This window comes from Dipodomys spectabilis, unplaced genomic scaffold (genome assembly GCF_019054845.1).
Source record: "Dipodomys spectabilis isolate Male_0828 unplaced genomic scaffold, ASM1905484v1 ptg000318l, whole genome shotgun sequence".
Classification (NCBI taxonomy): Eukaryota; Metazoa; Chordata; class Mammalia; order Rodentia; family Heteromyidae; genus Dipodomys; species Dipodomys spectabilis.
In genome coordinates this window covers 1558619-1585967 of record NW_024870995.1, presented here as the reverse complement: position 1 = coordinate 1585967, position 27349 = coordinate 1558619, and the positions used below count along the sequence as shown (strand labels likewise).

Here is a 27349-nt window from a genome sequence, read left to right as displayed (position 1 = left end):
ACCACCCGTGAGGGAAAAAGCAGAGCAAGACTGTGCAGCCCTGAGCTCAAGCCCCAATACTGACAAAAAGACAACCAGCTGGCAACAGGCAGAACCGACGGTCTGCTGTTCATCTTGGAGTAGACAGGTGTATTCAGACACCACAGGCAGAACCGACGGTCTGCTGTTCATCTTGGAGTAGACAGGTGTATTCAGACACCACAGGCAGAACCGACGGTCTGCTGTTCATCTTGGAGTAGACAGGTGTATTCGGACACCACAGGCAGAACCGACGGTCTGCTGTTCATCTTGGAGTAGACAGGTGTATTCGGACACCAGGAGCTGAGACCCTTGGTCAAGGGCCAAGGGCCATTGCAGGTGACATGGAGGGAGGGGCTCCGGTCTCCTGGCTTCCTTCCTGTCATTTTACAAGTGAGGACGGGCATGCTGCCTCCTGAGCTGTGACAGAACAGGCAGGTACTCGAGCACCCGGACTTTACACAGCAAAGCCCGCCAGCAGAAAGATGGCTCTGTGCTCCAGAGCTTGAACTCAGGGCCCTACACCTGCTTGTGGCTGGTGACGGGGACCACGCCTCCAGCCTGGCTTTTTGTAGGTTAGTACTGGGTGGCGTCTCCTGAACTTTTCAGCACAAGCTGGCTTTTTTTGACCTCGGGTCAGCCTCCAGAGCAGCCAAGGTGAGAGGTACGGATACAGCACCTGGCTGCATAGATGCTCTTTAAAAGATGCCCAAGAGCCCCGCATGTGTGCGAACTGTGGCTGCCTCTGGTACCGTCAGGCACAGAGCGCCCCATCTGATTATGCCGTCATCAGAACACAAGTCTTGTAGAAGGAGAGCCCCCACAGGGGGTTGGGGTGCTGTTTATTGAAGCCACGGGTGCATCCAGGGTCTCCAGCGTCCTGTCTCCACCCACACGGCCTGGCTCACCAGCCTCGTGACACACTCAGGCTGCGGGAAGATGCCCGCCACAGGGGAGACCGGGGTACACCTGCCACCCATGAGACCCGTGGAACTCAACTTCCTGCCGTTCAGGTGGCCTTCAGTCTCGGGCCTACTCCAGCGCCTTCCTGTGTGCACCAGGCCTGCGTGGCCCTGGCGAGAACCAGCCAGTCCCGCTAGGCCAGGCGCGCTCCACCTACTGTCCCCAAGCGCAGGCAGCGAGTGTCAGTCTTCTCGTCCAGGAGAAGGGGAACAAGAGAGGGGCAGGCTGAGTCAGGGCAGCTGCCCAGGACAGCGCTGAGCGCCTCCGGGCACAGCAGTGCTGCACCTGCGTCTTGTCCACACCACCTCAAGAGCACACCTGCGGGACGGGGTCACACGGGCGGAGCTCACCTGCCTCGTCCTCCCCGCTGTCCTCGTCCCCCGCGGCCGCGCCCTCGCTGGAGCTGCTGTCCTCCTCCGAGTCGCTCTCCTCCAGCCACTCCTGCGTTTCTGCCCGTGCAAAATGAACAGGGCTTCAGCCTGGGGAGCCGCGTGTCAGGGCTCTCAGCTCTGCCTCAGCCCAGCATCCCCCAGTGTCCCCGAGCCTCCCGGACAGATCCAACCCCAGGCGGACAGCCGCTCTGCCGCGCAGGCAGTCCTGGCGATGCCACCCCGGCCACTCCCCCGCCGCCGGTCCTGGAGATAACGGATCTGTGCCTGGGGGTGGCGGCTTCTGTTCCCATGTTAGTCTAAGGCCTTAGAAAGGTGGTCAAAGAGGCAAAGTGGAGGCACGGGACTCAAGCAGCAAGGAGGACACAGGAACGATGGGAAGGCGCAGGTGCCACAGACGGCCTCCGCGTTGCGAATGCAGCGCCGGCCACCCTCCACCCCAGGTCCTGAGCCCAGGTCTGTGAGAGCCAGCCTGCCTGCCTGCCGACCTGCCTGGCTGCCTGCCTGCGGCCCCAATGGCTGGGGACAGGGAGGGCACCACCCCGGGGACCACTCACCTGGGTCCATATCCACCAAGGTCTTCCATGCATCCATCTTGTGGAGGTCAAGGCAGTGGAGGTCGCTGAGGGTCACCTGGCGGTCACCGGCTTCAAACATGCCGCCGTAGACGTAGAGCAGCCCGTGCCGGACGGCCAGCATGGCACTGGAGCGTGGACACGGCTCCACGGAGGGGCAGCCGGGCTCGGAGGCGCCGTCCTCAGCCTCAGCCTCGGGTGGAGGCCGTGCACCCAGGCCCGAGGACGTGAGCACCTGTTTGATGGTCACCACGGTCCCGTCCTCGGCCACCACCTCTTTCACCACCTCTACGGGCTCTGGGGCCCCAGCGGGCCCAGGCTCTTGCTCACTGCCAGCTCCGCACTCCTCTGCTTTACCCCGCCTGCGTTTCTTCTTCTCTGCCTTGGGGCCCTATTCACAGGAGGCGAGCATGGGGAAGCTGCACTGCGGGCGGAGGCCCGCGCTGCCCTAACTCGCAGGGCTGTGGGGACAGGAGCCAGACCATGGGCTCCGGACAGATGCGCGCGCACCCGCATGACCTCCTTCAGTGCTGCTCTGGAGCTCACCCTGCATCCACGCAGGCAGGGCTGCGGGCAGCTAGCCAGGACAAGGCCGGGCTGGCACACAGCACCGCAGCACCACAGCTCCTTGAGCCCGAGGCCTGTCTTGAAAAATCCGCCCAAGCGCTGAGAGACAGGGCTGGCAGCCAATGGCTTCAAGAACGCCAGGCAGGCCGCCAGGCCACCCTGTCCACACGGGCTGCACGCCATCTGCCGGGCCTCCTGCAGGACAGTCAGCCGCCCCTTCCTGGCCTGCCTCCTCCTTACAGGATACTCTCCGCATGGTGGCTGCCTTGTTATATTCCATCCACTCCGTGCTCCAGACACCAAGCCCGCCTTGTTCCTGACCTCCGCGCATATCATGGCGCACACCCCTTCATGGAACCTGCCCCATCTTACAGAGCAGTACAGAACTGTGGCACCACCCACCCCACACGCCGAGAAGCCACAGCAGAGACGCCTGTGTGGCCCTGCGCAGCTCAGCCCTTCACAGCAGCTGTGCGGCCACGGGAGCCACATGTGGCTGATTTCTCCCAAATACCCCTCAGAGGTGACACCTTGTGCTGAAGACCGCATTAGCTCACATTGTGCACCTGTGTAAACCCTAGGCGGCCGAGGCGTCCCTCCCGGGCCAGCCTGCTCCTCCACCTGTGCCAGGCCGCCGGGAAGATGAGGACAGCGAAGGGGATGACAGAAAGCCAGAGATGAGCTCAAAGACTCCAACCTACCGCGGAGCAGAGGCACGGCCTTGTCAGAGTGGCCTGTGTACTCCTGGATCCAACTCTGGGGCCACCCAGCACCTGCTATGGACCAGCCCAGGTCCTCCCAGGGGCAGGACTGGCCCGGCACCGCATGGGCCCAGCACCTCACCAGGGAAGCAGCAGCGCGCGCAGGCACCTCTGTGAGCGGCCTTGCCAAAGCCCCACCCTGCCAGCCCTGTCTGTGGCACAGCCCCTCGGGTACCTTCAGCTGCCCCGCAAACCAGCGGTTCCTGGTGGCATCAAAGAAGTACAGATCATTGAAGAACATGCCGTCCAGGCTTTCTTCTTCTTCCTCATCACAGACGCCCCCAAAGAGCAGCGTCTGCTGATTTGGGGCTACAGCCACTGAGAAGCCAGACCTTGGGGTGGGTTTGACCCCTGAGGGGTTAATCCGGGTCCATACCCATTTGCCTGTCAGTGGAGAACGAGAGCAAGGGTGAGACTCGAGACGACGCGAACGCCAGCCAAGGCCTCGCTGAGTGCCGGGGCCCTCTGGACGCATGGTGGTAAGAAACAGAAACCACCAAGCGCCTGCTCTGCCCTCAACAGAAAGCGCAACATCAAGCTGCACTGAGCCCACCAGGCCAGGCCCCGCCACGCCCCGCTTCCTCCTCTGCCTAGGTTACACCTAGCTGCAGCACTGGGACTGTTCACGGTCCCAGACGCCCTTGTTTCCGGGGCCAGGCAGGCCACAACAGCAAGGCCAAGGAGACCAGCCAGGGGGATCGTGGTGCCCACACTAGCAGGTGTAGGCACAACCTCTCAAGGGACACTAGGTGGCACTGGTACAACCTCACACGGGCTGCATTCCCCTCTGCCTGGCTTGCTTCCCACCAGCAGCCCAGGGGCCAAAACAGGGCCTGCCTTCCACAGGAGCTGAAGTCCACGCCAGAACGACACCTGTGCAGGCCACCCTGATCTGCTGCACAGCAGACCCCACCTCTCCTTCCAAGGGCCATTTCCCATTCTTTCTTAGTGATTCGTGTGACAGCACTCATTATGTGGCCCGGTGTGGGGAGTGTCTTCTCACTACAAGAGGAGGAGGAAGAGGAGGAGGAGGAGGAGGGGGAGGGGAAGAGGAGGGGGCGGTAGGGAAGGAGGAGGCAGTGGCAGCAGCATCTCCCCTCAATAGACCTTAGAAAAGAATGGCAAACAAACAAACAAAAAAAAGCCAGAAGTGGCGCTGTGGCTCACAGAGTGCTCGCCTTGAGCGGAAGAGCTGAGGGAAGCGCCCAGGCCCAGAGTTCAGGCCCCAAGACAGGACCAAAAAAAATTAAAAAGAATGGCAAACATCCCAGTGGGTAGGGAGGAGGGCCCTGTGCCCATGAGGGCCAGGCTGGGCCCCGCGCCGGTCACGAGGGCACAGAACAAAGAACAAGTCTGGCTTCGGCTGCGTGTGAGCACCGCCAGGGCATGGCTCCTGACAGGACGGCCCCGGGCAGAGGAGCTGAGCACAACGCAGGCCAGCCCAGGTCCGGTTTCCTGGGGAGTGAACTGGGGGACTGGACACGAGCCCATCTCTGCCAGAGCAGCCAATGTCCTCACAGCCGCCAGCGCGCAGTGCCGCGGCCCAACAGTGCGTGGTGGGAGCTCGGAGGGCTCTAGAGCAGAGCCAGAGCTGCCGTGCACCGCCTCCTTCCACATGTCCTGGCTCCCCGGGGCTCTGCCCCGCGCCCTGCGCCACCCTCCCTTGCTTCCCAGGTCAGGATTCACACCCGCGACACCCCAGTACCACTCACACCCTCGTCAACAAATGGTGGCAAAGCAGCAGTCCCCAGTCCAGGGGGAGGGAGACCACAGACATGCGCACAATGCCTCTGCCCAGACACGCAGTCCCCAGTCCAGGGGGAGGAGACCACACTGATGAGCAACGCGTCACAGTGCGCTGGGGCACGCAGGAGCGGCGGAGTGGCTCAGGCTCTGGCTTGGCTCTGGCTGGGTGCGGGGCGAGTCAGGTCAGGCACTTGCTTGGGCTGGGCCCGCTCGGGTAGAGCGGAGCAGCTGCCGGGCAGGACCCAGGCACTCACCACTGGCTCCCACTCCCAGGACACCCACAGCTTTTCCTCGGCTTTTCCCACCCACGGCTCCCAGCCCAGCCACGCCAGCACCCTACCTTCTCCTCCCTCAGACTTTAGCAGAAACATGTCTGAGTGCTGGGTGCCTCTGTCCACGTCCTTCTTGACTCTCTGGAACGGGGAAAGGAGACGCGTGCGTAAGACTGCCCCTCGTTATGGCTGCCCTCTGTTCTGTAACAGGGCTGCTTCTGAAACAAGCTCAGCTCTGTGTCGAGCTCTGTCCCAGCGGCTCTGACCTGCTGCAGACCCACCCGAATGACCACAGGCCCATTAAAAAACCCATCAGCCCTGGCCAGGCCCACTGGAACGGGAGCGTGCTCTCCATAGAGCCGCTGTGGGGACTGCAGGCAGCCGGGGGGGGGGGGGGGGGGGGGAGGGGAGGGGGTCCAGCCACCCAAGCTTCTGTCTCCCACCCCTCGGTCGGCAGCCTTCTTACAGAAAGGAAAAAGCCCATGAGCAGGAGAAAAGGTAGCAAGCAACAGCACATCCTATGATGGACACCACCACAAGACAGCTCACCCTGCTCAAGAGGAGAGGGGCCAAACACAGGAGCAACAGGCCCAAACTACCTCTGCCCACGTGTCACTCCATTACACTCGCGTGTCCTCTCGCTGGAGGCCAGCATCCCCGGCCAACTCCCCCGCCGGGACAGAAGTCTCAACTGTTCCTACACATGAGGTCTCACCTGCTTTGAGTAGCCCCCGTAGATGGCTATGCTGCCCTGGGGAGTGATGGTCATCAGGCAGCCTGACCTGGGCGTGGGCCCGGGTCCTGACGGGGACAGCTTGCTCCAGGTGAACGAGTCCAGGCTGAAGGTGTACACGTCGTTGTAGTAGATGTAGTCCCTGCAAAGGGACACGTGCCTCCCTGAGAGGACATCAGGAAAGGGACACACCTCCGCCGACAGGACATCAGGAAAGGGACACACGCCACAAGAGGATGTTGGGGAAAGGCCAGGGTGTTAAACTAGTGCACCTGAGTTAACATGTTCTGCACTATGAGGTTCTCATCTTAATTAAGAGGCTAAATTTAAATGAAAGACTGCAAACACTGGTTTGAAAACTAAAAATAATCCTAGCACACAGAAGCACAGCCACTTACTCACTGGCAAAATCACAATTAATTAATTATTACATTGGGCTACTCTGTGTGTAACTTTACGATCACAGTGAGCCAGACTGTGGAAACACTGTGACTGACTGTCATGCGTGAACGAGGGGGCAGAGCACCCCACAAAACCTCCTTGCGGTCAGGAGGCACCAAGCGAAGCCACACAGGCCCTCCGGCCCGCCCTGCTCAGCACCTGTGGACGCACGGGCCCGGGGACTCAGCACAGACTGGGATGCAGAAAAGGAACGGGAGACGGTAAGCACAAGCCCAGCTCTGCAGACAAAAGACCCAGCTGTAGACCAACACTGAAGAGCCCACCATTCTCCAAGCCTGCAGAGCAGCTGCAGCCTCTGCTCTGCAGACCCTACCTCCTCAGTAAGGATTTGAAGCAGGAACAGCTGTGCACAGTGCCATCTGCCCTTCCTACACTGAGAGAGTGTAGGAAGGGACACACATGAGCCAATGGCTGCCACCTAGACCCCACAATGCAGACTTCCAGCAAAGAGAGTGTATTTTTCATTAAGGTAAACAGCAGCTACTCCCAAGGAAGTTCAAAAATTTGGCCGGGTGCCAGTGGCTTAACCCTATAATCCTAGCTACTCAGGAGGCTGAGATCTGAGGTTTGCGGTTCAAAGCCAGCCCAGGCAAGAAAGTACCTGAGACTCTTATCTCCAATTAACCACCAGAAAACCAGGAGTGGGGCTGTGGCTCAAGCAGTAGAACACTTGCTTTGAGCTGAAAAGCTGAGGGACAGTGCCCAGGACCAGAGGTCAAGCTCCATGACCAAAAAAAAAAAAAAAAAAAAAAATCAAACTAAGGCTGAGAAGGTGGCTCAGTGGTAGAGTGCTTGCCTAGCATACATGAAGCCCTAGGTTCGATTCCTCAGCATCACATAAACAAATAAAGGCTGGAAGTGGCACTGTGACTCTAGTGGTAAAGCTAGCCTTGAACAAAAGAAGCTCAGGGACAGTGCCCAACCTTGAGGTGAAGCCCCAGGACTGGCAAAAAAAAAAAAAAAAAGTTAAACTGGCCAGGCGACGATGACTCACACCTGTACACTGCTACTCAAGAGGTTGAGATCTGAGGATTACGGTCCAAAGCCAGCCCTGGCAGAAAGTCCATGAAGATTCTTATCTCCAATAACTATTCAGAAAAAGCTGAAGTAGCACTGTGGCTCAAATGGTAGAGCACTAGCCTTAAGCACAAAGAGGCTCAGGAACAGTGCCCAGGCCCTGAGTTCAAGCCCAGGACAGGACCCCTCTTCCCAAAAAAGAGTCAAACTGATTTAACACAGTGTTATTACCTCTCTGTGTCCAAAATACTTCCTAAATAATAGTTAAAATCACGGTGAAACTTTACGAAAGCTCTAAGTTCACAGCCACTGAGAAAGGTTGTGCTGCTCTTACTCTCTGCCCTGAACACAGAATTTCCAGGTGAATTCAGAAGAGTTTAGCTATAGAAAGTCCACCCCAAATATGTCAGAAAAAACAATTTTTGCTCTGGTACCAACCTTGTACTCTCATGGAAGCCACCAAAAAGAACTAGCTGTCTCTTCCAGGCCACCATCCGATGGCCACTCCTACCGGAAGGGCCTCCTGTAGATCTAAAGTGCAGAAGAAGGAAAAAAGTTACAATATTCCTTCATTCCAACAAAGTAGATATGAAACCAGTCAAGAGCCAGGTGCTGGTGGCTCACGCCTGTAATCCTAGCTACTCAGAAGGCTGAGATCTGAGGATCACAGTTCAAAGCCAGCCCGGGCAGGAAAGTCTGTGAGACTCTTATCTCCACTGAACTACCAAAAAGTTGGAAGTGGAGCTGTGGTTCAACTGGCAGAGCACTACCCTTGAGCCAAAATGCTGGGGGACAGTGCCAAGGTCACGCACAGACACAAACAATGGGGAGATTAAAAATAAACGATAATTTAAAAAACAAAACAAAACCAAAAAAACAGCATGGGGAAAAAAAAGATACATTTAAAACCATAAAAATAATAGGAGGGCTGGGAAGGTGGCTCAGTGGTAGAGTGCTTGCCTTGCATGCATGAGGCCTTGGGTTCAATTCCTCAGTACCATATAAGCAGAAAAAGCCAGAAGTGTCACTGTGGCTCAAGTAGTAGAGCACTAGCCTTGAACTGAAGAGCTGAGGGACAGCGCCCAGGCCCCACAACCGACAAAAAAAAAAGTGGGGGGACCTAAGCCAGGCACTTGTGGCACGCCTATAATCCTAGTCACTCAGGAGGCTGAGATCTGAGGAAGGCGGTTCCCACAGCCTGGGCAGGAAAACCTGTGAGACTTATCCTCAATTAACCACCAGCAAACCAGAAGTAGAGCTGTGGCTTAAAGTGGTAGAGCCTTGAGCAGAAGAGCTCAAGGACAGCACTCAGCCCCCGAATTCAAGCCCCATGACTGACCGAAAAATAAAAAGGAACCTAAATATAACCAACTTTCCAGTCATCGAAGAATTGCAAAGCAAAGATTTTTAACAACTAAATTAAGATACTTAATGTCATGGAAAAACCGCTCAGAAAATAGTAAGTAAAATGGCAGGTTACAAAACACAGTATTACATAAGATTCCCGTGGCTTTTGAGTGGTTCTATTATCGTCTCTCTTCCGTGTTTCCCAAGTTTTCTCCGGTGAACACCATCAGGGAGAGGGAATGAGTGGAGCGGGTAGGACAGGGCAGGATGAGGAGGACAGGCCCGAGAGAGGCGCCGTCACCCAGCGTGGGGACAGCACAGCTGAGCTGGGCTGAGGCAGGGCTAGGGGTCTGCACCCAGGGCCTGAGGGACGCAGGCTGCTGGCCCCAGAGGCTGACCCCAGCTGAGCCAGCACCCCTTGGGGATGGCCAGCTTCCGCAGGGATGGAGCCCTTACCTGCTCCACAAGAATCTCACCCACTTCAGGCGGCAAAGGGTGGGTCCAAATGGGATCTCACGTGATGTGGTACCCACTTACAGTGCAGAGTTCATGGACTCTGTGCATGCCATGCAGCTTTCCCCCACAGCCATGTGCAGGGTTTTATGCAAAGTGCCACAAATGGCAAGTACCCTCCCAAACGCATCGACACTTAGAACTTTCAAGTCCATGGGGCTGGGAAGATGGCTCAGTGGTAGAGCGCTTGCCTTGCATGCCTGAGGCCCTGGGTTCGATTCCTCAGCACCACATAAGCAAAAAGAAAAAAGCCGGAAATGGCGCTGTGGCTCAAGTGGTAGAGCGCTAGCCTTGAGCTGAAGAGCTGAGGGACAGCGCCCAGGCCCAGAGTTCAGGCCCCACGACCGGACCCAAAAACAAACAAACAAACAAACAAAAAAAAGAACTTTCAAGTCCAAGGCACAATGGGCCAGCCAGTCCCTATAGCCACCCCTTACCAACAAGCCACCGAGTCACTCACACACACCACCAGGGTGCCCACCAGCACCTTCCCTCATCTCAGAACCAGCCCACTTGCCGGGCACTGGTGGCTCACGCCTGTCATCCTAGCTACTCAGGAGGCCGAGATCTAATGATCTTGCTTCAAAGCCAGCCCGAGCAGGAAACTCCATGAAACTCATCTCCAATAAACCACCAGAAAACCGGAAGTGGCGCTGTAGCTCAAATGGTAGAGCCTCGCCTTGAGCTGAAGAGCGCAGGGACAGCGCCCAGGCCCAGAGTTCAAGGCCCACGACCAACAACAACAAAAAAAGAACCAGCCCACTCGTCTCAAATGCTCAACTGTTCCCTTCAAATTCATTCAAAACAACCTCCACACTGTTGCAGAAAGCCAGCCAGCAGCCAATACTAGAGGTTCCGCTCCAACACCCATGTGTTCCAGCATACGCACACACACGCACATATACACCCATGCACATACACGCTTGCTGCAATACTGCACTTTACTCAGCCCTCTGATTCCACCATCGAGAGCAGCTGGTCTTGAGTTCTTCCTCCTCCATCCTGTGTTCACACACCTCCCATAAAGGAAATGAGGTTTAGTACACAAAGATGGTTTTGCGTGCTATGCATTTAACAAATGTCCTTGCTTTCACCCCTAGGTTCACACTGTTCCCAAACATCCTGCTGCCGATACTCATGATCAGAGCAGCAGGCGTTGACAGTGCCTGGAGAGAGGGTCCTGGCACTGCATGCTGTGTCCTGGCGGCAGGCTCAACAGGAACTGCCTGCCACATGGGCCATGGCTATGCGTGCTGCATGGGGGGGGGGGGGGGGGAGCCCTCCTGGCAAGCGGGCTTCACGCCTCAGGTGAGTGGGTGATCAGCCTCACACTGTGACAAGCCGCATACAATACACACAAGCACTGGGACAGGAGGGCAGTGTCACCCTGGGCCAGAGGCCCACCCCCTCTGCGCCTGGGGTGCTACGTCCCTGTCACGAGGCACCAGTGTCCGTCTGGCGCACGCCGTCACGGGCGGGCAGCCCACAAGAGCCAGCAAGAGGTGGCCATGTCTGTCCCGTCACATACTCACGACTTCCCAGGCCCAGCCCTGCTTTAGAGCAGCCTGGGGAAGAGGCTCTCCTCCAACAAGCAAAGCAGGGCACTTCACAGCAGAGCCACTATCAAGCAGACACAGGGCACCCCAGGCATTTCACGGGGCGGGTCATGACAGCAGCTGGCGGGCTGTGGCGCCCGGGCCCACACCTCCGCGGAACCCCGCTGCATCATCTGCAGGTGGGTCAGGCACCAGGGCTCAAACAATGAGCCATGACAACAGCCAGGGCCGCGGTGCTTTGTAACTAAAGTGGGAAACACTTCTATAAAAAGGTACATCCCCTGACGAAAATTAAAGCCACAAGAAATAAGCGCGTTTAGATCTGCATCCCCAACAGGCTTTTCAATTGTCATCAGTCCCATGGAGTCTTAAAAAAAACTGGCATGGTCCACTCAGTCAGAAGTCTATATACAGCGAGCACACGCACGTGCACGCACGCGTGCACACACACACACAAATACACATATAATGCTGTGGGTACCCAAGTTTTCAGCTCCTTTGGGCTGTGTACAGAATAGCCTTCCCACAAGCACAGTGCCACCTGACGTCACTGGGCCCCCTCTACTGGGCCACCACCTGACAGTCACAGCAAACATCTATGTGTCCAATAGCGCCACAGGCTGAGGATGCAGAGCGGAGTACACAGCCACAGTGCGTCCTGAGTCACTTTAACGTTTACACCTCACAACACTGTATGCGGTAGTAGCCCTACCGAGCCAGGCAGCCCGAGGCATGGCCGGGAAGAGGAGCATGCCCTGCAGGGCTGAGGGTCAAGGCTGACAAAGCAGGCCATCCAGGGGCTCGTCCTCAGAATGACAATGCCCCCTCCCCGAACGCAGTCAGGTAGGTGAACACACAGGTTTCCCTTCAGAGGGCACCAGTGCAGTCCCAACCCCTCTCCAAGTCCGTGCAAGCAATGGAGCTCTCTCCACCAGAGGTCCATCTGCATTGGCACTGGAGATGCTCACCAGCACACCAAAGCCCAAAGGCACAGAACTACAGCCTCCCTCTGCCTGAGACAGACTCACCAAGTTCAAGACATGGACACGTGCACACCAGCACCATGTGTAAGAACTGCAGCTCTAGCTGGGCGCCGGTGTTTCACGCCTGTAATCCTAGCTACTCAGGAGTCTGAGATCTGAGGATCACAGTTCAAAGCCAGCCTGGGCAGGAAAGTCCGTGAGACACTTCTCCCCAATAAACCACCAGAAAACTGGAAGTGGTGCTGTGGCTCAAGCGGTAGCGAGTTCGCCTTGAGCTGAAGAGTGCAGGGACAGCACCCAAGCCCAGAGTTCAAGCCCCATGACTGACCAAAAAAAAAAAAAAAAAAAAAGAACTGCAGCAATCAGAAGTGAAGTGGTGCCGGGCACCAGTGGCTCACGTCTGTCATCCTAGCTACTCAGGAGGCTGAGCTCTAAGGATTGCAGTTCAAAGCCAGGCCAGGCAGAAGAGTCTGTGAGACTCTGATCTCCAATTAACCACCAGAAAACTGAAAGTGGCTGTGGCTCAAGAGGTAGAGTGCTCACCTTGAGCGGAAGAGCAGAGGGACAGCGCCCAGGCCGAGTTCAACCCTTTCAACTGACCAAAAAAAAGTGGAGCTATGATTCAAGTGGTAGAGTGTCAAACCTGAGCAAAAAAACTAAGCTGCAGTGCCCAAAGTTCAAGCCCCAGGGCTGACATGAAGGAAGGAAGGAAGGAAGGGCAAAAAAGAAAGAAAAAGATGGGGATGGGAAGGTGGCTCAGTGGTAGAGTGCTTGCCTTACATGCATGAGGCCCTGGGTTCAATTCCTCAGCACCACATAAGCAGAAAAAGCTGGAAGTGACGCTGTGGCTCAAGTGGTAGAGTGCTAGCCTTGAGCTGAAGAGCTGAGGGACAGCGCCCAGGCCCAGAGTTCAGGACCCACAACTGACCAAAAAAGAATCCGTTCAGTATGTTCAAAGCCAAGCACTAAATCTGTGTGAGGGTGGGCAGGGCCCCTGGGGGCCTTGCTCACTGGGTGCTCACTCTGAAAAACTTACTGGGCTGCACAGGACCAGGTGCTTTTCTTGGTACTTCATTAAAACTCACTTTTAAGAAAAGCACTTTTGGCTGGGCACTGGGGCCCATGCCTGTAGCCCTGGCTGCTCAGACTGAGATCTGAGGAGTGGAGTCCAACGATCGTCAAGGCGGCAAATCCCGCAGACGTGGTCCCTTTGTCTCGGTCCTGCCAAGCACAGTGGGGTGCTGAATGCTGATGGCTAAATGTGGCCCCTTCTGCCAGTGGGGACCCTGGCCTGTGCAGGAGATCACTCTCAGCGACCAGCCGAGACTCCCACCTGTCTATTCTCAGGCGTGCTGCTCACAGGCCATGTGGCAGGCCTGGATCTTTCTGCCCGAGTCACCTCACGAAGGCCATTTCTGCAGCCCGGCCCAGCATGCATGGGCCACGTAGAGAAACCCCAGCACAGAGCACCAGCATGGGGCGTGCACGCCACCTGGGCTGCAAACAACCAGGGGATGAGCAGCAGTGCAGCAGGCTCCCCACAAAACAGCAGTGTACCGAGGACAAGGGGGCCGCTTGCCTTATCAACCTCAGTGCCTTTGACACAAACCCACCCATAGTGACAGATACTAAGAAGTGAATGCACACAGCAGGGCCACATCACGACAACAAAATAAATAAATTCCCTTCTACAAAGAACTTGAGCCTCTCAGTGCTCCATAAACTTCTCACCAACCTGATCGCACACACAGCAGAGCAATCCTGTCTAAAGATGGCAAAACATCAAACGGTCTTCAGAGAGGCTGATGTGTCTTTCCTTTAGATCCATGGAGAGAGGGGCCCAGAAGCAGCAGCCTTGGGTGCTACCCTGAAAGCCTGAGAACCACTCTGGAACACACAGGGCCACCCACCCTTCTAGACAAACCCTGGATGGTTCTGAATGTCTGGTTTTTTTTTTTGTTTTGTTTTTTGGGTCCGGTCGTGGGGCCTGAACTCTTGGCCTGGGCACTGTCCTTCAGCTCGTCAGCTCAAGGCTAGCGCTCTACCACTTAAGCCACAGCGCCACTTCCAGCTTTTTTCTTTTTGCTTATGTGGTGCTGAGGAATCGAACCCAGGGCCTCAGGCATGCAAGGCAAGCGCCCAGCCCTGAACGTCTGTTTTTAAGTACCAGTAAGACCAAAATGAACGCATGGATCCTAAAGGCTGCCCGGCCACAGGTCTATCAAGAAGTCAGGCCTGTTCCTGTTCACTCAGGAGGGCAGCCACTGCACTACTTCCAGTGCATGGACCTGCCAGCTTCTCTCCCAAGTCACTTGCATAGGAATCTACGAGCCGCCTCCCAGCAGAGGACCGGTATGCAGCTTCAGCTTGCTCACTTGGGGACACTGAGGCAGGCAGCAGCAGCAGCCACATCAGCACCAGGAGCTGCAAGCCTCCTGTTGGTAGAGCGGGAGATGAGGGTGAGCGTGAGCGGAGGATAGGATGAAGATGGTTGAAGTAGTTTACTGCACAGAATACAGAACAATGAGCGGGGCCAGTGGCTCACGCCTGTCATCCCAGCTACTCAGGAGGCTGAGATTTGAGGATCGTGGTTCAAAGCCAGCCCAGGCAAGAAACTCCACGAGACTCTTACCTCCAATAAATACTCAAAAAAGCTGGATATGGTGTTATGGCTCAAGTGGTAGAATGCTTGCCTTGAGCAAAAGCAGCTCAGGGACAGTGCCCAGGCTGAGTTCAAGCCCTAGGACCAGGAGGAAGGAAGAAAGGAAGGGAGGGAGGGACGGAGGGGAGAGGGAAGAAAAGAGAACAATGGGGCTGGGAAGATGGCTCAGAGGTAGAATGCTTGCCTCGCATGCATAAGGCCCTGGGTTCGATTCCTCAGCAACACATACACAGAAAAGGCCAGAAGTGGTACTGTGGCTCAAGTGGTAGAGCGCTAGCCTTGAGCTGAAGAGCTGTGGGACAGCACCCAGGCCCCATGACCGACAAAAAAAGAAAAGAAAAAAAAAAAGAAAGGAGAACAATGAAGTCTACTGAAAGTGTTTAGAAGGGGTAAAGAGTGGCAGGATGAGTTTGGGGAAAACACCATATAACGTATAGAAATGTCACAGGAAACTCCCCGTGCAACCAATGCATGCTAATTTTAAAAGTTGTTTTTAACAAGCTCCCTCCTTCTGAGCAGCCCCACCACCTCTCCAACAACCGACACCGAGGAGCACAGCATGGGAGCAGCTCCATTCCCAGCAGGCTTGAGCTGCCCCGGGACACCCGAGGTCATCCTGCGCAAAGCACCGTGGCCCAGCTCCTCCTTGCCACCCCCCCACTCCATGCGGCCAGCACTCGCTGACCAGGTACCCCCGACATCACACGGTCAGTGCCTGCTGACCAGGCTTCCCAGTGAAGCCCTCCAGCGGCCCACGAAGCAACTCTCAAAGAGTACAGCCAGGCCTTCCCACCCTGCTCCTGACTCAACTCAGAACACAGCACAGGAGCACAAGCATCTTACCTGACTTGCTCCCAAGTCCTGGTGGCCAAATGCAGGACCCAGAGATCCCTGTAGTGGTAGAACTGTTCCCCATCAGGAGATGCAAATTCCCCTCCAAAGACCCACAGCTGCCCACCGCCCTGAGGCACCACCACAGCCTGTGGAAGGAAAGGACACGTCAACCACATAGCAGCACAGGGCCCTGGGTGACCAGCACCATCCTCACTGACCTGAGGGCCCACCACAGCCAGTGGAAGGAAAGGTACTGGGGCTTGAACTCAAGGCCTACACGTTCTTCGTCAAGACTGGTGCTCTACCACTTGAACCACACCTCCTTTTCTGGCTTTTGGTGGCTAACTGGAGATAAGAGTCTCAAGGATTTTCCTCCCAGGATGAGGAACCAGCTGTTCTGGGCTCAGGACTATGGTGGTAGGAGGGGACAGGCCCTCATCTTATGGAGCTCAGGGAGCACCTGAGAGGCACAGAGCTTGACGACGCTCTTCCTGTCAGCAGAAACCAGCTAGCTCGGCTAACTTTCTTCTAGAATAATTCCTTTCCTTCCACCATTTGCCCCTTTCCTGAACATGCCACACCCTGGGAGTCCCCTCTCTCAAGTGGAGTGGAAAGCAGCATTCTGCTGAGACGCTGTGACACATTAGAGACCAGAGGTACTTCCACAGAGTATGTCGTATCCTCCTCCCAGACAGCAGATGAGAAACACAACCAAAGACACTTAGCAAAGCAGAGCCAACGCCAGCCCTAGGCCAGCCTCTGTGACTCAGGGAGCGGGTGAGGGCCGTACTGCCATCACCTGGTGAGCACAGCGCCGCGGAGGTGGACCAGGGATGTCAACACTGGTCCAAGTGTTTTTTCTGGTATTGTAGACATAGAGATCGTTGTATACAAAAGTCTGCAAGAAGAAAGAGGAACATCAATGTCATGAAAGATATGCAGACAAGTAACAACATTGATGAGACTGTGCCCAGCTATCAGAATTCCCCAGGAATCACACCACTTTAAGTCAAGGCCAAGCACAGTGCCTCATACCTGTAACCCCAGCTAGTTGGAAATTAGAAGGATGACGTGTGAGGCCCACCTCAGCAAAAAGTTAAGATTCCATCTCAACAAGTCAGGAATAAGCAGTGATTTCACTGCTCTTTTGATTTTTTTTTCTTTTTGTTGAGTCCGGTCGTGGGGCCTGAACTCTGGGCCTGGGCTGTCCCTCAGCTCCTCAACTCAGGGCTAGCACTCTACCACTTGAGCCACAGCGCCACTTCCGGCTTTTTTCTTTTTGCGTATGTAGTGCTGAGGAATCGAACCCAGGGCCTCAGGCATGCAAGGCAAGCGCTCTACCATTGAGCCACCTTCCCAGCCCCTGCTCTTTTGATTTTAAGTCTCTTTTTTTCTTTTTTCTTTGCTTTTTATTGTTGTTGTTGATCCTGAGGTTTGAACTCTGGACCTGGAAGCTGTTCCTGAGCTACTTTTGCTCAAGGCTAGCAATCTACCACTGGAGCCACAGCTCTACTTCAGGATATTTCAGTAATCTTAATTGGAGATCAGAGTCTCACAGACTTTCCTGCCTTCTGAGGATTATAGGCGTGAGCCACCGGTGCCCAGCTAGACCAACCTTTTTTTTTTTTTTTTAATTGTCAATTGTGGGGCCTGAACTCTGGGCCTGGGCACTGTCACTCAGCTCTTCAGCTCAAGGCAAGCACTCTACCACTTGAGCCACAGCACCACTTCTGGCTTTTTCTGCTTATGTGGTTCTTAAGGAATAGAACTCAGGGCCTCGTGCATGCAAGGCAAGCACTCTACCACTGAGCCACCTTCCCAGCCCCTAAATCAACCCTTTTTAATTGACTGCCACATGCAATTTCAAAACAAGAGCTTTTTGGCCTGCTCAAAAGTAAAAATTGACTTCACAATTGTCAGTATTTTCTTTATTCAACATTACCTTGAGGACTGGGGTGCACCCTCAGTGGCAGAACACCCATCCCCTAGCGTGTGCAAGGCCCTGGGATGGATCTCCAGCACCACAGAACAAAGCAAGATAACTGTAAACGTGAATCATGAATGCCATGAGGAATCAAGGCACGGCAACCAAGGCAGTGGGCAGACCACAGGTCAACCATCAGCAGCAATGACCAAGGAGGAGAGCTGAGTTCCGGCACTCAGATGAGGCCCTTGCTGAACAGTGGCTGCAGGGCCGCTCAGTATCTGAGGGTCCTGCAAGGATCATCAACACCCATAGCCTGATGCTTGAAAGGTGGGCTACATAGGGGGAGCAGAAGGAGCGGCGTGCAGTCCTATGACAACTTTAAAATAACTCTTGCTTTGAATGAGGCCCAGAAAAAAAGAAAAAGAGAAAATATATATACTTTACTTTTTGGCCATTGAAATATTCACCTCCGAAAAGGATTAATTCATCTTTCTCTGGATGGACGGAGAGGGAGGCGTTTAACCTGAAAGACACAAGCAGCAGATAAGTGCACAGTTACATGCCAGACTCCCTGTACCAGTGTAGCTTCCACAGGAGATGAGGCCCTCCCACACCTCTGTGAAAGAGGCCCAAGAACCACACTGCAGCCTCCAGCAGTTCATAATCCCAGGTGTGAGAAAAACTGTCTTTTCCATCATAATGGGTTGCTAGAAAGTTCTCTCTTTGGCCTGAAAGCAAAAGAGGAACTACTCTGGGATAAGCAAGTAGTTTTGAAAAGTAAAGTTTTGTCTTAACTATTTTTTCCAAGATGGAATTAAGACACACCTCAGAAGACAAACATCAGAAATAGAGGATACAAGTACATTTTTAAATTACTTATGTACTGTCAATCTTTTTTTTTTTCTTTTTTTTTTTTTTCCAGTTGTGGAGCTTGAACTTAGGGCCTGGGCACTGTCACTGAGCTCTTCTGCTCAAGGCTAGCACTTTATCACTTTGAGCCACAGCCATACTTCTAGCTTTTGAGTAGTTAATTGGAGATGAGTCTCATGGGGACTTTTCTGCTCAGGGTGGCCTTCAACCAACCATAATCCTCAGATCTTAGCCTCCTGGGTAGGTAGGGTTACAGGCGTGAGCCACCAGTGCCCAGCTTGTACTGTTAAATCTTATTCCAAAGTTACTTTCTGGATATACATTTTACCCTATTCAAATCTGCCAATCTCGAGCAGACTGTAAACCTGAGCTCAGAGGGGCAGGGCTAGCTGTGTTAGAGATAAACAGGGACACAGCCTGCCTGTTCTGTGTGCTTGCTTGGCTGATGGAGTCACACCCTTTTGCAGAAGTAAATTTTGCATTGCTGAGACAATTCCTTATTTTCATATCTATTGTGACTCCAATGGTTCTTGGAGAGCACATTTATGAGACACTTAGCTTGGGGCCTGCAAATGTCCCCAGGAATGAAGAAATCTTATACCTAGACCTCACCTCCAGACCTCTTCCTGCACTCAGGTGAGGAAAATGGTCATTCAGGAGGCATAGCCCTGATGTCACACAGCTTTGCAACTTATAGAAACAAATGGAACAGAAACTAGGAGAGACAAGGGGTCTGCTGGCTTACCGTGGAGACGGTGGGGGGCAGGGGGTCTCAGTGACCTGGGTCTTCTTGGCATCCAGCGTCTGGAAATGGGCTATGAGAGCTTCCAGGTCTTCCTAGGAGCACACAAGCAGCTGCAAGTGAGACTCATTCTAAAACTGCAACAGGCCAGCTTTCCTCCCCTGCAAGTCTCACTGCACAGGAATCTGCTCACGAATCCTAACACTCTGGCTAGGTTTGAATACATAGAGTGTGACTCATTAAAAAAGGTATTCAACCAGGAGCTAGTGGCTCACACCTGTAATCCTCTACTCAGGATGCTGAGATCTGAGGATTGAGATTGGAAGCCAGTTAGGACAGGTAAGTTCATGAGACTCTCATCTCCAATTAAAAAGCAAAAAGCCAAAAGTGGAGCTGTGGGTCACATGGTACAGTTAGTCTGGAGAAAAAAAAAAAGGGACAGCGTCTTGGCCCTAGGTTCAAGCTCCAGGGCTGACGCAAAATAGTAGTAGTAGGGCTGGGAAGGTGGCTCAGGGGTAGAGCGCTCGCCTTGACCTATAGACCTGGGGACAGCGCCCAGGCCCAGAGTTCAGGCCCCACGACCAACCAACCCACCCCCCCCCCCGCCGAAAAAACAAAAACAAAATAGCAGCAGCAGCAGTAGTAATAGTAGTAGTAGTAGTAGTAAGCCGGGCGCCGGTAATCCCAGCTACTCAGGAGGCCGAGATCTGAGGATCGCGGTTCGAAGCCAGCCCAGCAGGACAGTCCGTGAACACAAACTGCTCCGAAAAGGCCCGACGTGGCGCTGCGGTGAGCCCGAGAGGCTCAGGGGCAGCGCCCAGGTCCTGAGTTCAAGCCCCGGGCCGGCACGTGACAACACGACGGGGGCCGCGGCCCGGCGCCTCACCTCCTCCTTCCGCGAGCGCCTGGACGCCTTCTTCTCCATCTTGGCGGCCGTCTTCTCGGCGCCGCGGCCCTTCTTCTCCTTCTTGCCCTTTTTGCCCATGGCGCCGGGCGCGCACGGCTGCGGGGCCACAGAGGGAGCGCGGCTCGACGCCCGGCCGAGCGGAATGCGTCACTTCCCCCCGCGACTTCCGGCGCGGGCTACACGCGCCCGCCCCCGCCCCCGAGGGCCCCGCCCCCGAGGGCCCCGCCCCCGAGGGCCCCGCCCCCGAGGGCCCCGCCCCCGAGGGCCCCGCCCCCGAGGGCCCCGCCCCCGAGGGCCCCGCCCCCGAGGGCCCCGCCCCCGAGGGCCCCGCCCCCGAGGGCCCCGCCCCCGAGGCCCCCGCCCCCGAGGGCCCCGCCCCCCCGAGGGCCCCGCCCCCCCGAGGGCCCCGCCCCCCCGAGGGCCCCGCCCCCCCGAGGGCCCCGCCCCCGAGGGCCCCGCCCCCGAGGGCCCCGCCCCCGAGGGCCCCGCCCCCGAGGGCCCCGCCCCCGAGGGCCCCGCCCCCGAGGGCCCCGCCCCGCCCCTGAGCGGGTCGCCGAGCGGCTGCGCGCGGTGGCCTGGTTCCCTGCCGCTCCCTGCCGCTCCCCTCCGGCCACGGCGCGGACCCCGCCGCTTCCCAACGCGGGGGGCCGGACAGCGCTCGCACCGCGGACCTGAGTGTCTCCGCCGGCAGAACGGGCCGGTGACGTCGCCCTCCTTCACGGCAGGCCGGCCGGTGACGTCACCTTCCTCCAGGGCAGGCCGGCCGGTGACGTCGCTGATGTCGCCACCCAGCTCCCGGCCGCGGGCGACGGTGCTCTGGGTCTGGCCTCCTCTCCGGTAATCGAGGTGACGGGGCCGCTGCCAGGAAGCAGCCTTGGAGGAGGCCGGTGCGCAGGCGCAGGCGCACGCGCTGCCGAGGGCCCAGCTCGGGCCGTGCTCGCCCCCAGCGCTCCCCACCCTCCCCAGAGCCCGGACCCCACTGCTGGCTGCTGCGCCGCGACCGCAGCCCCCACGCTGGGGGGCGGCGTCCCACCCAGACGCCCGGGCCGCTCCGCCTGCGGGCCCACCGATGTGAGCCGCTCGTGGGGCCTGAACTCTGGGCCTGGGCGCTGTCCCTCAGCTCTGAGCCGCAGCACCACTTCCGGTTTCCTGGGTTAATTGGATATCAGAGTCTCACAGACGTTCCTGCCCGGGCTGGCTTTGAACCTCAATCCTCAGATCTCAGCCTCCTGAGTAGCTGGGATGACAGGCGTGAGCCACCGGTGCTGTGCTTATAAACCTAGTTCTTTGCGAAGAAACTTTAAGTAGGGAGAAACAATGAAAAGAAAAACAGAACTGGAGGTTTCTATTCTCTCCAGTGCTGCTTGTAGAGTATGAGAGAAGAGGAGGAGGAGGAGGAGGAAGAAGAAGAAGTACGGGGGGGGGGGGGGGGGGAGGAGGAAGAGGAGGAGGAAGTAGGGGAGGAGGAGGAAGTAGAGGAGGAGGAGGAAGAGGAGGAGGAGGAAGAGGAGGAGGAGAACAAGTTAGAAGTTGATCAGAAAGGAACTGTAAAGTTCACCAGAAAAACCTGGCTAAGTCCCCAGACAATATCATCTAAGAGGAAGTACAAAGGTCTCAGGGCTGTTCAAGAACATGCCTAATCCTTTTCTACTTATCAGAGAAAACTGGGTTGCTCTGAGGCCGAGCACTGGACTCCAGATGGCCTTCAGTCAGCCCATGGATCTGCAGCACAAGGCAGGCTCCCTCTGGAGAGCTGTAGAAGTGGAGGCTCATCCTTGTTCTTCAACAAGACAGCTCTGGAGTGGGCAGTGTTTCTTATTTTTAGTATCTGAAGGATCTTGAAGCTGAATTGGAAAGCCCTTGAATTATCCGTGTTGCAGTGATGTGTGTGAGGTGGAAATGCTCGTTATCAAGAGAGACCTGGGCTAGAACATCTAAGACCTGAAATAGTAAAAAGATGGAGTACGGCTTCTTATTTTAGTGCAGGTCGCATTTCTGGACATTTTGTACATTTTAAGCTATCTTTGGTGTAGTCAGACGCCCTCTGCTGCCTTCAAGTTGAAGTTCAGAAGAAAAAAATCATCAGACTAAATGGAGAAAAGTGTGCTGACTTTGGATGACAGGAAGTGAGCCCTGCCGGAGGGGTACCGGCAAGGCGTCATGTGGACACTCAAAATACGCAAGCCAACCCCGGCAGACATCTTGGGGCAATCAAGTGAAGGAATAATAAAGTCAAAAACTCTCAAAAGCAAAAGACACACTTGGGAGATGCCGCCGAGCACCGGTGGCTCACACCTGCAATCCTAGCTACTCGGAAGGCTGAGATCTGAGGATAGCGGATCAAAACCAGCCTGGACAAGAGAGTTGGTGAGATTCTTATTGCCGATTAATCATAGAAAAGGCTGAACGCGGTGCTGTAGCTCAAGTGCTGGAGTGCGAGCCTGAAGTACAAGGAGACGGAGACTTGAGTCTCCATGGCTGGCCACGAGGGCTGGAGAGCACCCCTGGCTGCTGGCCGCCATGGGTCAGAGCCTCCGCCCCACCACCACAGCACACAGGGCTGCCCCAACCCACACCACGGGAGCTCGGGGGGATCGGCGGTGGCCATCCCCCAGGGCTTTGGTCCTGGCTTTCTGACCAGGAGGCCCTGTGACCCCAGGCAGCCTGCCCACCATGAGCTAACCTGGGAGCGGCGCTTTGATCCGTGGCATCTGTGAGGCTCCACCATGCCCAAGCTCACCTGGGCTTTTGCCCTTAGCGTGATGTCTCTGGGGGTCGGTCCCCGCCACCAGTTACCTGTGGGAAAGCTCACTTCCGTCCCTGGGGGCGGGTGGGGTTCCCTGTCAGGTGCTTTTCCCGTATCAGTTCATGTGATCCTATGCTTTTTAAATCTATTAATGAGGCAGTGATTCTTTTTCCGTGTGTGTGTGTGTGTGTGTGTGTGTGTGTGTGTGTGTGTGTGTGTGTATGAAACAGGCTTCACCTTACTTGGTTACGGTCCACTGTCCCTTTGTGCACTGTCAGATCTGCTTTGCTAAAGTTGTCTCCCTCTGTGATGATCCCAGCTATGCAAAAGACTCAGGCAAGGCCAGCCTGGACACCAGACAAGACCCTGAGAGAGAAGGAGAAGGAAGGAAAAAAAGGGAAGGGAAGAAAAGAAAAGGGAAGGAGCAGAAGGGAAAGGAAGGGGAAAGGAAGGAAAGATATTTTGTTCTGTTTTGGGCGTTACTGGCCTTGTGCTTACTCAGCAGGCATTCTACCATTTGAGGTATACCCCCAGCCAAAGAAGGAAGGAGGGAGGGAAGGAAGGAATTTTGTATGTATTGTCCAGCAGAATCAGTATGGGTCTGTGGTTTCCTGTGTGGTCTTTGCTTGTTTTGTTGCTGGCTAACATGTTTCACATGGAATACATGTGGGCCCCCAGTGCCCAGCCAGGGAAACAGTTTGACTTGCATGAATCCCCCCCCCCCCCCCCGCCATGCGTAAGAAAACTTTCCTACAAATAGTGGACCAGCCTGACTCTGCCTGCTCCTCCCTCCGCCGTCAGATGCTCGGGTGCCCTGTGGGGCGGGGGGGGGGGGGGAGGTAAGGGGGGCAGCGCGCAGGTCTAGTGCTCAGAACTTCCCAGTCATGGAGGACCTCGAGCACCAGCTCCTCCTGTGTGGCGTGCTCCGTACCCTGGCGCACAGGCCTTGCTCACCTCCCCCGGGGCACCAGTAGCTGAGCCCTGGAAGCACAGCTAGGTCCTGGCTTAGATCTGTTTTGAAGTCCTGAGCTCTGTGGAACTTCTCAGCTTTACCTCACCTGTTAGGGTGAAGCGTCCTCACCTGGTAGAGGGCGCACGCTGGCCAGTGGTTTTCGTGGACGGGTTACCACAGGTGGATCGGGCGGTAGTGTTTGGTAGGAGCTGTGAGTAGAGACCTACGGATCCACTCCACCGGCTCCTTCCGCGGAGGTCCGCGGAGAGGGCAGTGCTGGTGCAGCTGCAAACCCCGTTCTGAGTGGGGAAGTCGGAGATGGGAACCGCAGGCTCGCAGGGACTGCCAGGCCCCGTGCAGGCAACGCCTTCATGGCAAAGACGCAGCTTCCGCTAACTCATGAGGCAGCCAGCCTCCACCCTCCAGCCGCAGTCCAGCTCTGTGCCTCCGAGGGGCCCAAGACAGCCTTGGCTCTCACCCGGGGTGTGAGGTCAGGAGTGTCTGACTCGTAGTCCCGTCTGTATATGGTCCACACCTGGTGTACACTCCCGAATGCAAGATCTGGCTGCCTTACACACCTTCCTCATGCCTGACTCTGCCTGCTGCTCTATGAGTGCTTTAGAAAGGCAGTGCAGGGCTGGGGAGGTGGCTCAGTGGTAGAGCGCTCGCCTCGCATGCAGGAGGCCCTGGGTTCGATTCCTCAGCACCACATAAGCAAAAAGAAAAAAGCCAGAAGTGGAACTGTGGCTCAAGTGGTAAGCACTAGCCTTGAGCTGAAGAGCTGAGGGACAGCGCCCAGGCCCAGAGTTCAGGCCCCGCAACCAACCAAAAAAAAAAAAGGCAGTGCATTCACTGTCCGTTCATAGTTTATAGACATTTAACAAATACAGTGAGATTTTGTCCTGGGTGAAGAGACTCCAGCATGGGGCCTGTCAACATGCCCCTCAGCCCACTGTCATGGAAGGAAGGAAGTGCTGTTAGTGGATGCACCTGTTTTGTTTTGGGTTTTTGTTGTGTGGCCAGTCCTGGGGCTTGAACTCGGCCTGGGCGCTGTCCCTGAGCTTCTCCTGCTCCAGGATAGCACTCTACTACTCGGGCCACAGCATCACTCCCGGCTTTTTCTATGTATGTGGTGCTGAGGAATCGGCCCAGGCTTCAGACATGCCGGGCAAGCGCTCCACTGCTGAGCCGCCTCCCAGCCCAGAGGTTTCACCTGAGGTCAGACAGGAATCCATCTCTGGAGGGTCTTTGAGATACAAGCCACACATGGCTACCACACTCCAGTTCTGCTTCCTGGTATAGAAGCGGGCTGGTCTCCCAGCATGCACCTGCGGGGGGGGGGGGGGGGGCCATGGGCTGCTGGATTTCACCTGTCCTGCCAGAAATAGGAGGATGTGGTCAGCTTCCCGCCCGGCATGGAAGTTTCAGAACCCAGTTACACAAAGGGCAACACCTGGCCCCTCCAGGTGCCTTGGAAGGGTAGCTCTGCTGGAGAATTAGGAGGTTCTGTGGCCATGTATTTTCAAAGCGGGCGGCCGGCAGGTGGGGTGCATTGTGCACAGGCCAGTATTGGGGCTGGAAGTCAGGGCCTAGGTGCTGTTCCTTTGCCTTTTCACCCAGAGCTGGTGCTTTGCCACTTGAGCCACACTTCCATTTAGATTTTTTTTCTGGTTAATTGCAAAGTCTCTTGGATTTGTCCACTCAGGTCGGTTTCAAATCAAGATCCTCAGATCTCAGAAAGAAAAAAGCCAGACGTGGAGGTGGGCTCAGGTGCAGAGTGCCAGCTTTGAGTGAAAAGTAAGCGCGCAGGGTCTGAGCGGAAGCCCTAGTGCCTGCACGAAGGCGGGGTGATTCATATGTGGCCCCCAGTCCATCTTCGCGCTCAGGAGACTTGCAGGCTTTACAGAAAGGGAGGCAGAGGAGGGTGGAGAGTGTGGGTATCTCGGCTTTGTTTCCACCAGGGATTGTGGAGACATTGTTGTGGCTGTTGTGTGTGTGTATGGGGGGGTGTCCTTTATCCTGAAGATGTTTACCGTACAGGGGGTGTCCCTTATCCTGAAAACGTTTACCCGATAGTCCTGTTGTCTCTGGGGTCCGAGGGGAGCATGGGCGGGAAGAGCGCAGAGCGAAGGGGATGGATGGGAGATGGATGCAGGCCGGCTCTTCTCCTGCTCTTAGTTTCCAGGGGGCCCCTGGGAGGAATCTTACCAAACCATTCTCTCAGCCCTGGTCATGAGCAGAAGGCCAGGCCTGGGGCGCGTGGCCCTGCCAGCTACTCCAGAAAAGTTTCGTCCCTCGCTAGAGTGCGGTTCACTTACTGCGGCTTCATTGAAAAATAATAAATAGTGATCCCTCACCTGTCGCGGGAGTGACGTTCCAGAGGTCCCGAGATGGGTGAAAATCTGCGAAGCAGCAATAAGCGACCGTGCCATGGCAAGGGAGGACTGTCTCAGGCTGCTCTGCGGACCCTCGCCTGTCTTCTGGAATGCAACGCCCGTAGCAGGTGATGGGCTCTGTATGCCTTTCTTGGTGACAACATTTTTCCAGGGACAAAGGTGCAGTTTGTATTCTCTTGGCATCACTGCTGGCTGGCTGGGCCTTTTGGGCCCCAGCACAGAGAGAACCTTTTCCTGGATTGAGAATGAAGACCGATGGAGCTGGAAACAGTGGTAGAGCGCTCGCCTCGCATGCACGGAGCCCTGGGCTCAATCCTCAGTACCACATACACAGAAAAAGCCGGTGGCTCAAGTGGTAGAATGCTAGCATTGGGCAAAAAGAAGCTCAGGGACAGCGCCCATGCCCTGAGTTCAAGTCCCAGGACTGGCAGAGAGCGAGACGGGGCGGGGGACAGATTGAGACAGGCTGGAGCCTGAGGAGTCAGTGCATCCTGGTCTGAGCTCCAGACCCCGGGGTCAGGCAGGACCCAGACCCCACACACCAGGCAATAGGTTTCTGACCTCTCACCACTCCCGCCCTACACCCCGTGGCCCCAGGGCAGCGGTGAGCCTGCGACACGTTTCCTCAAGCACCTCTTGGCTGATGTAACCCCACCTAGAAATTAGAACAGGGGCATGTGAGCCTGGCGGCGCGTTTCCTTAGGTTCTCCTTGGCTGATGCAACTCAGCTAGAAAGGCCCAACCTGTGCAATGCACATGTCAGACACCAGGGGTCGGCCTGGCCACACAGAAGCCACCCAGCATCTTTGAGGACACACGGTACCAACATTGCATCAGCCACACGAGGAGGGGATGCCGGAAGGATGCAGGTCCCGGCCCTGGGGGGCGGGGGGAGGGGCAGGGACAGCAGAGGGCGGGCAGCGGGGACAAAGCCAGTGAAGGCTCCTAGCATCCTGTCTTATTTCAGATGACAGAGGCTGGTCTCAGTACCAGCCCAACTGCCCTAGTTGGTCTTATCTGCAGGCTTGACAAGAAGTCAGTGTGGGAAAGAACTCCAGAAAGTAGATTTGGGGGGAGGGGGGCAGAGTCCTGCCTAAGGCTAGCGCTCTACCACTCGAGCCACAGCACCACTTCCAGCTTTTTCTGAGTGGTCTATTGGAGATAATAGTCTCATGACTTTCCTTCCCTGGGCTGGCTTTGAACTGAGATTCTCAGATCTCAACCTTCTGAGTAGCTAGGATTACAGGTGTGAGCTCCAGCGCCTGGCTTAGCTGGTTGTTTTTGAGCTAGGGTCTGGCTTTCCGCCCAGGAACTCACCTGAGCCTCATGTGCCCACTCTGAGCTTCCCTCCATGGCCGAGACCACAGGTGCCATGGCGTCCAGCTTCCCTCCATGAGAAGGGCTGGCCCGG

The 27349-nt window shown here is 56.0% G+C and overlaps 1 protein-coding gene across 2 annotated transcripts; it reads right to left on the bottom strand.

Annotated features, from left to right (window-relative positions):
- Window positions 1-824: 824 nt before the first annotated feature.
- Klhdc4 (kelch domain containing 4) lies at window positions 825-20803 on the bottom strand. 2 transcript variants are annotated; one of them, XM_042702271.1, is made up of 13 exons: window positions 20516-20803; window positions 19824-19940; window positions 18941-19032; window positions 17770-17848; window positions 16198-16296; window positions 15408-15544; window positions 7942-8034; window positions 6007-6166; window positions 5360-5432; window positions 3449-3657; window positions 1928-2336; window positions 1332-1428; window positions 825-1168 (listed from the first exon to the last, which is right to left on the bottom strand). In XM_042702271.1, exons 2-13 carry the CDS (start codon window positions 19920-19922, stop codon window positions 1135-1137), a joined length of 1581 nt encoding a protein of 526 aa, XP_042558205.1. In that variant the 5' UTR covers window positions 19923-19940; window positions 20516-20803; the 3' UTR covers window positions 825-1134. The 2 variants fall into 2 exon arrangements, with proteins under 2 accessions (XP_042558205.1, XP_042558206.1); XM_042702272.1 differs by lacking the exon at window positions 20516-20803 and having other exon boundaries at window positions 1332-1430; window positions 19824-19965.
- Window positions 20804-27349: the final 6546 nt, after the last annotated feature.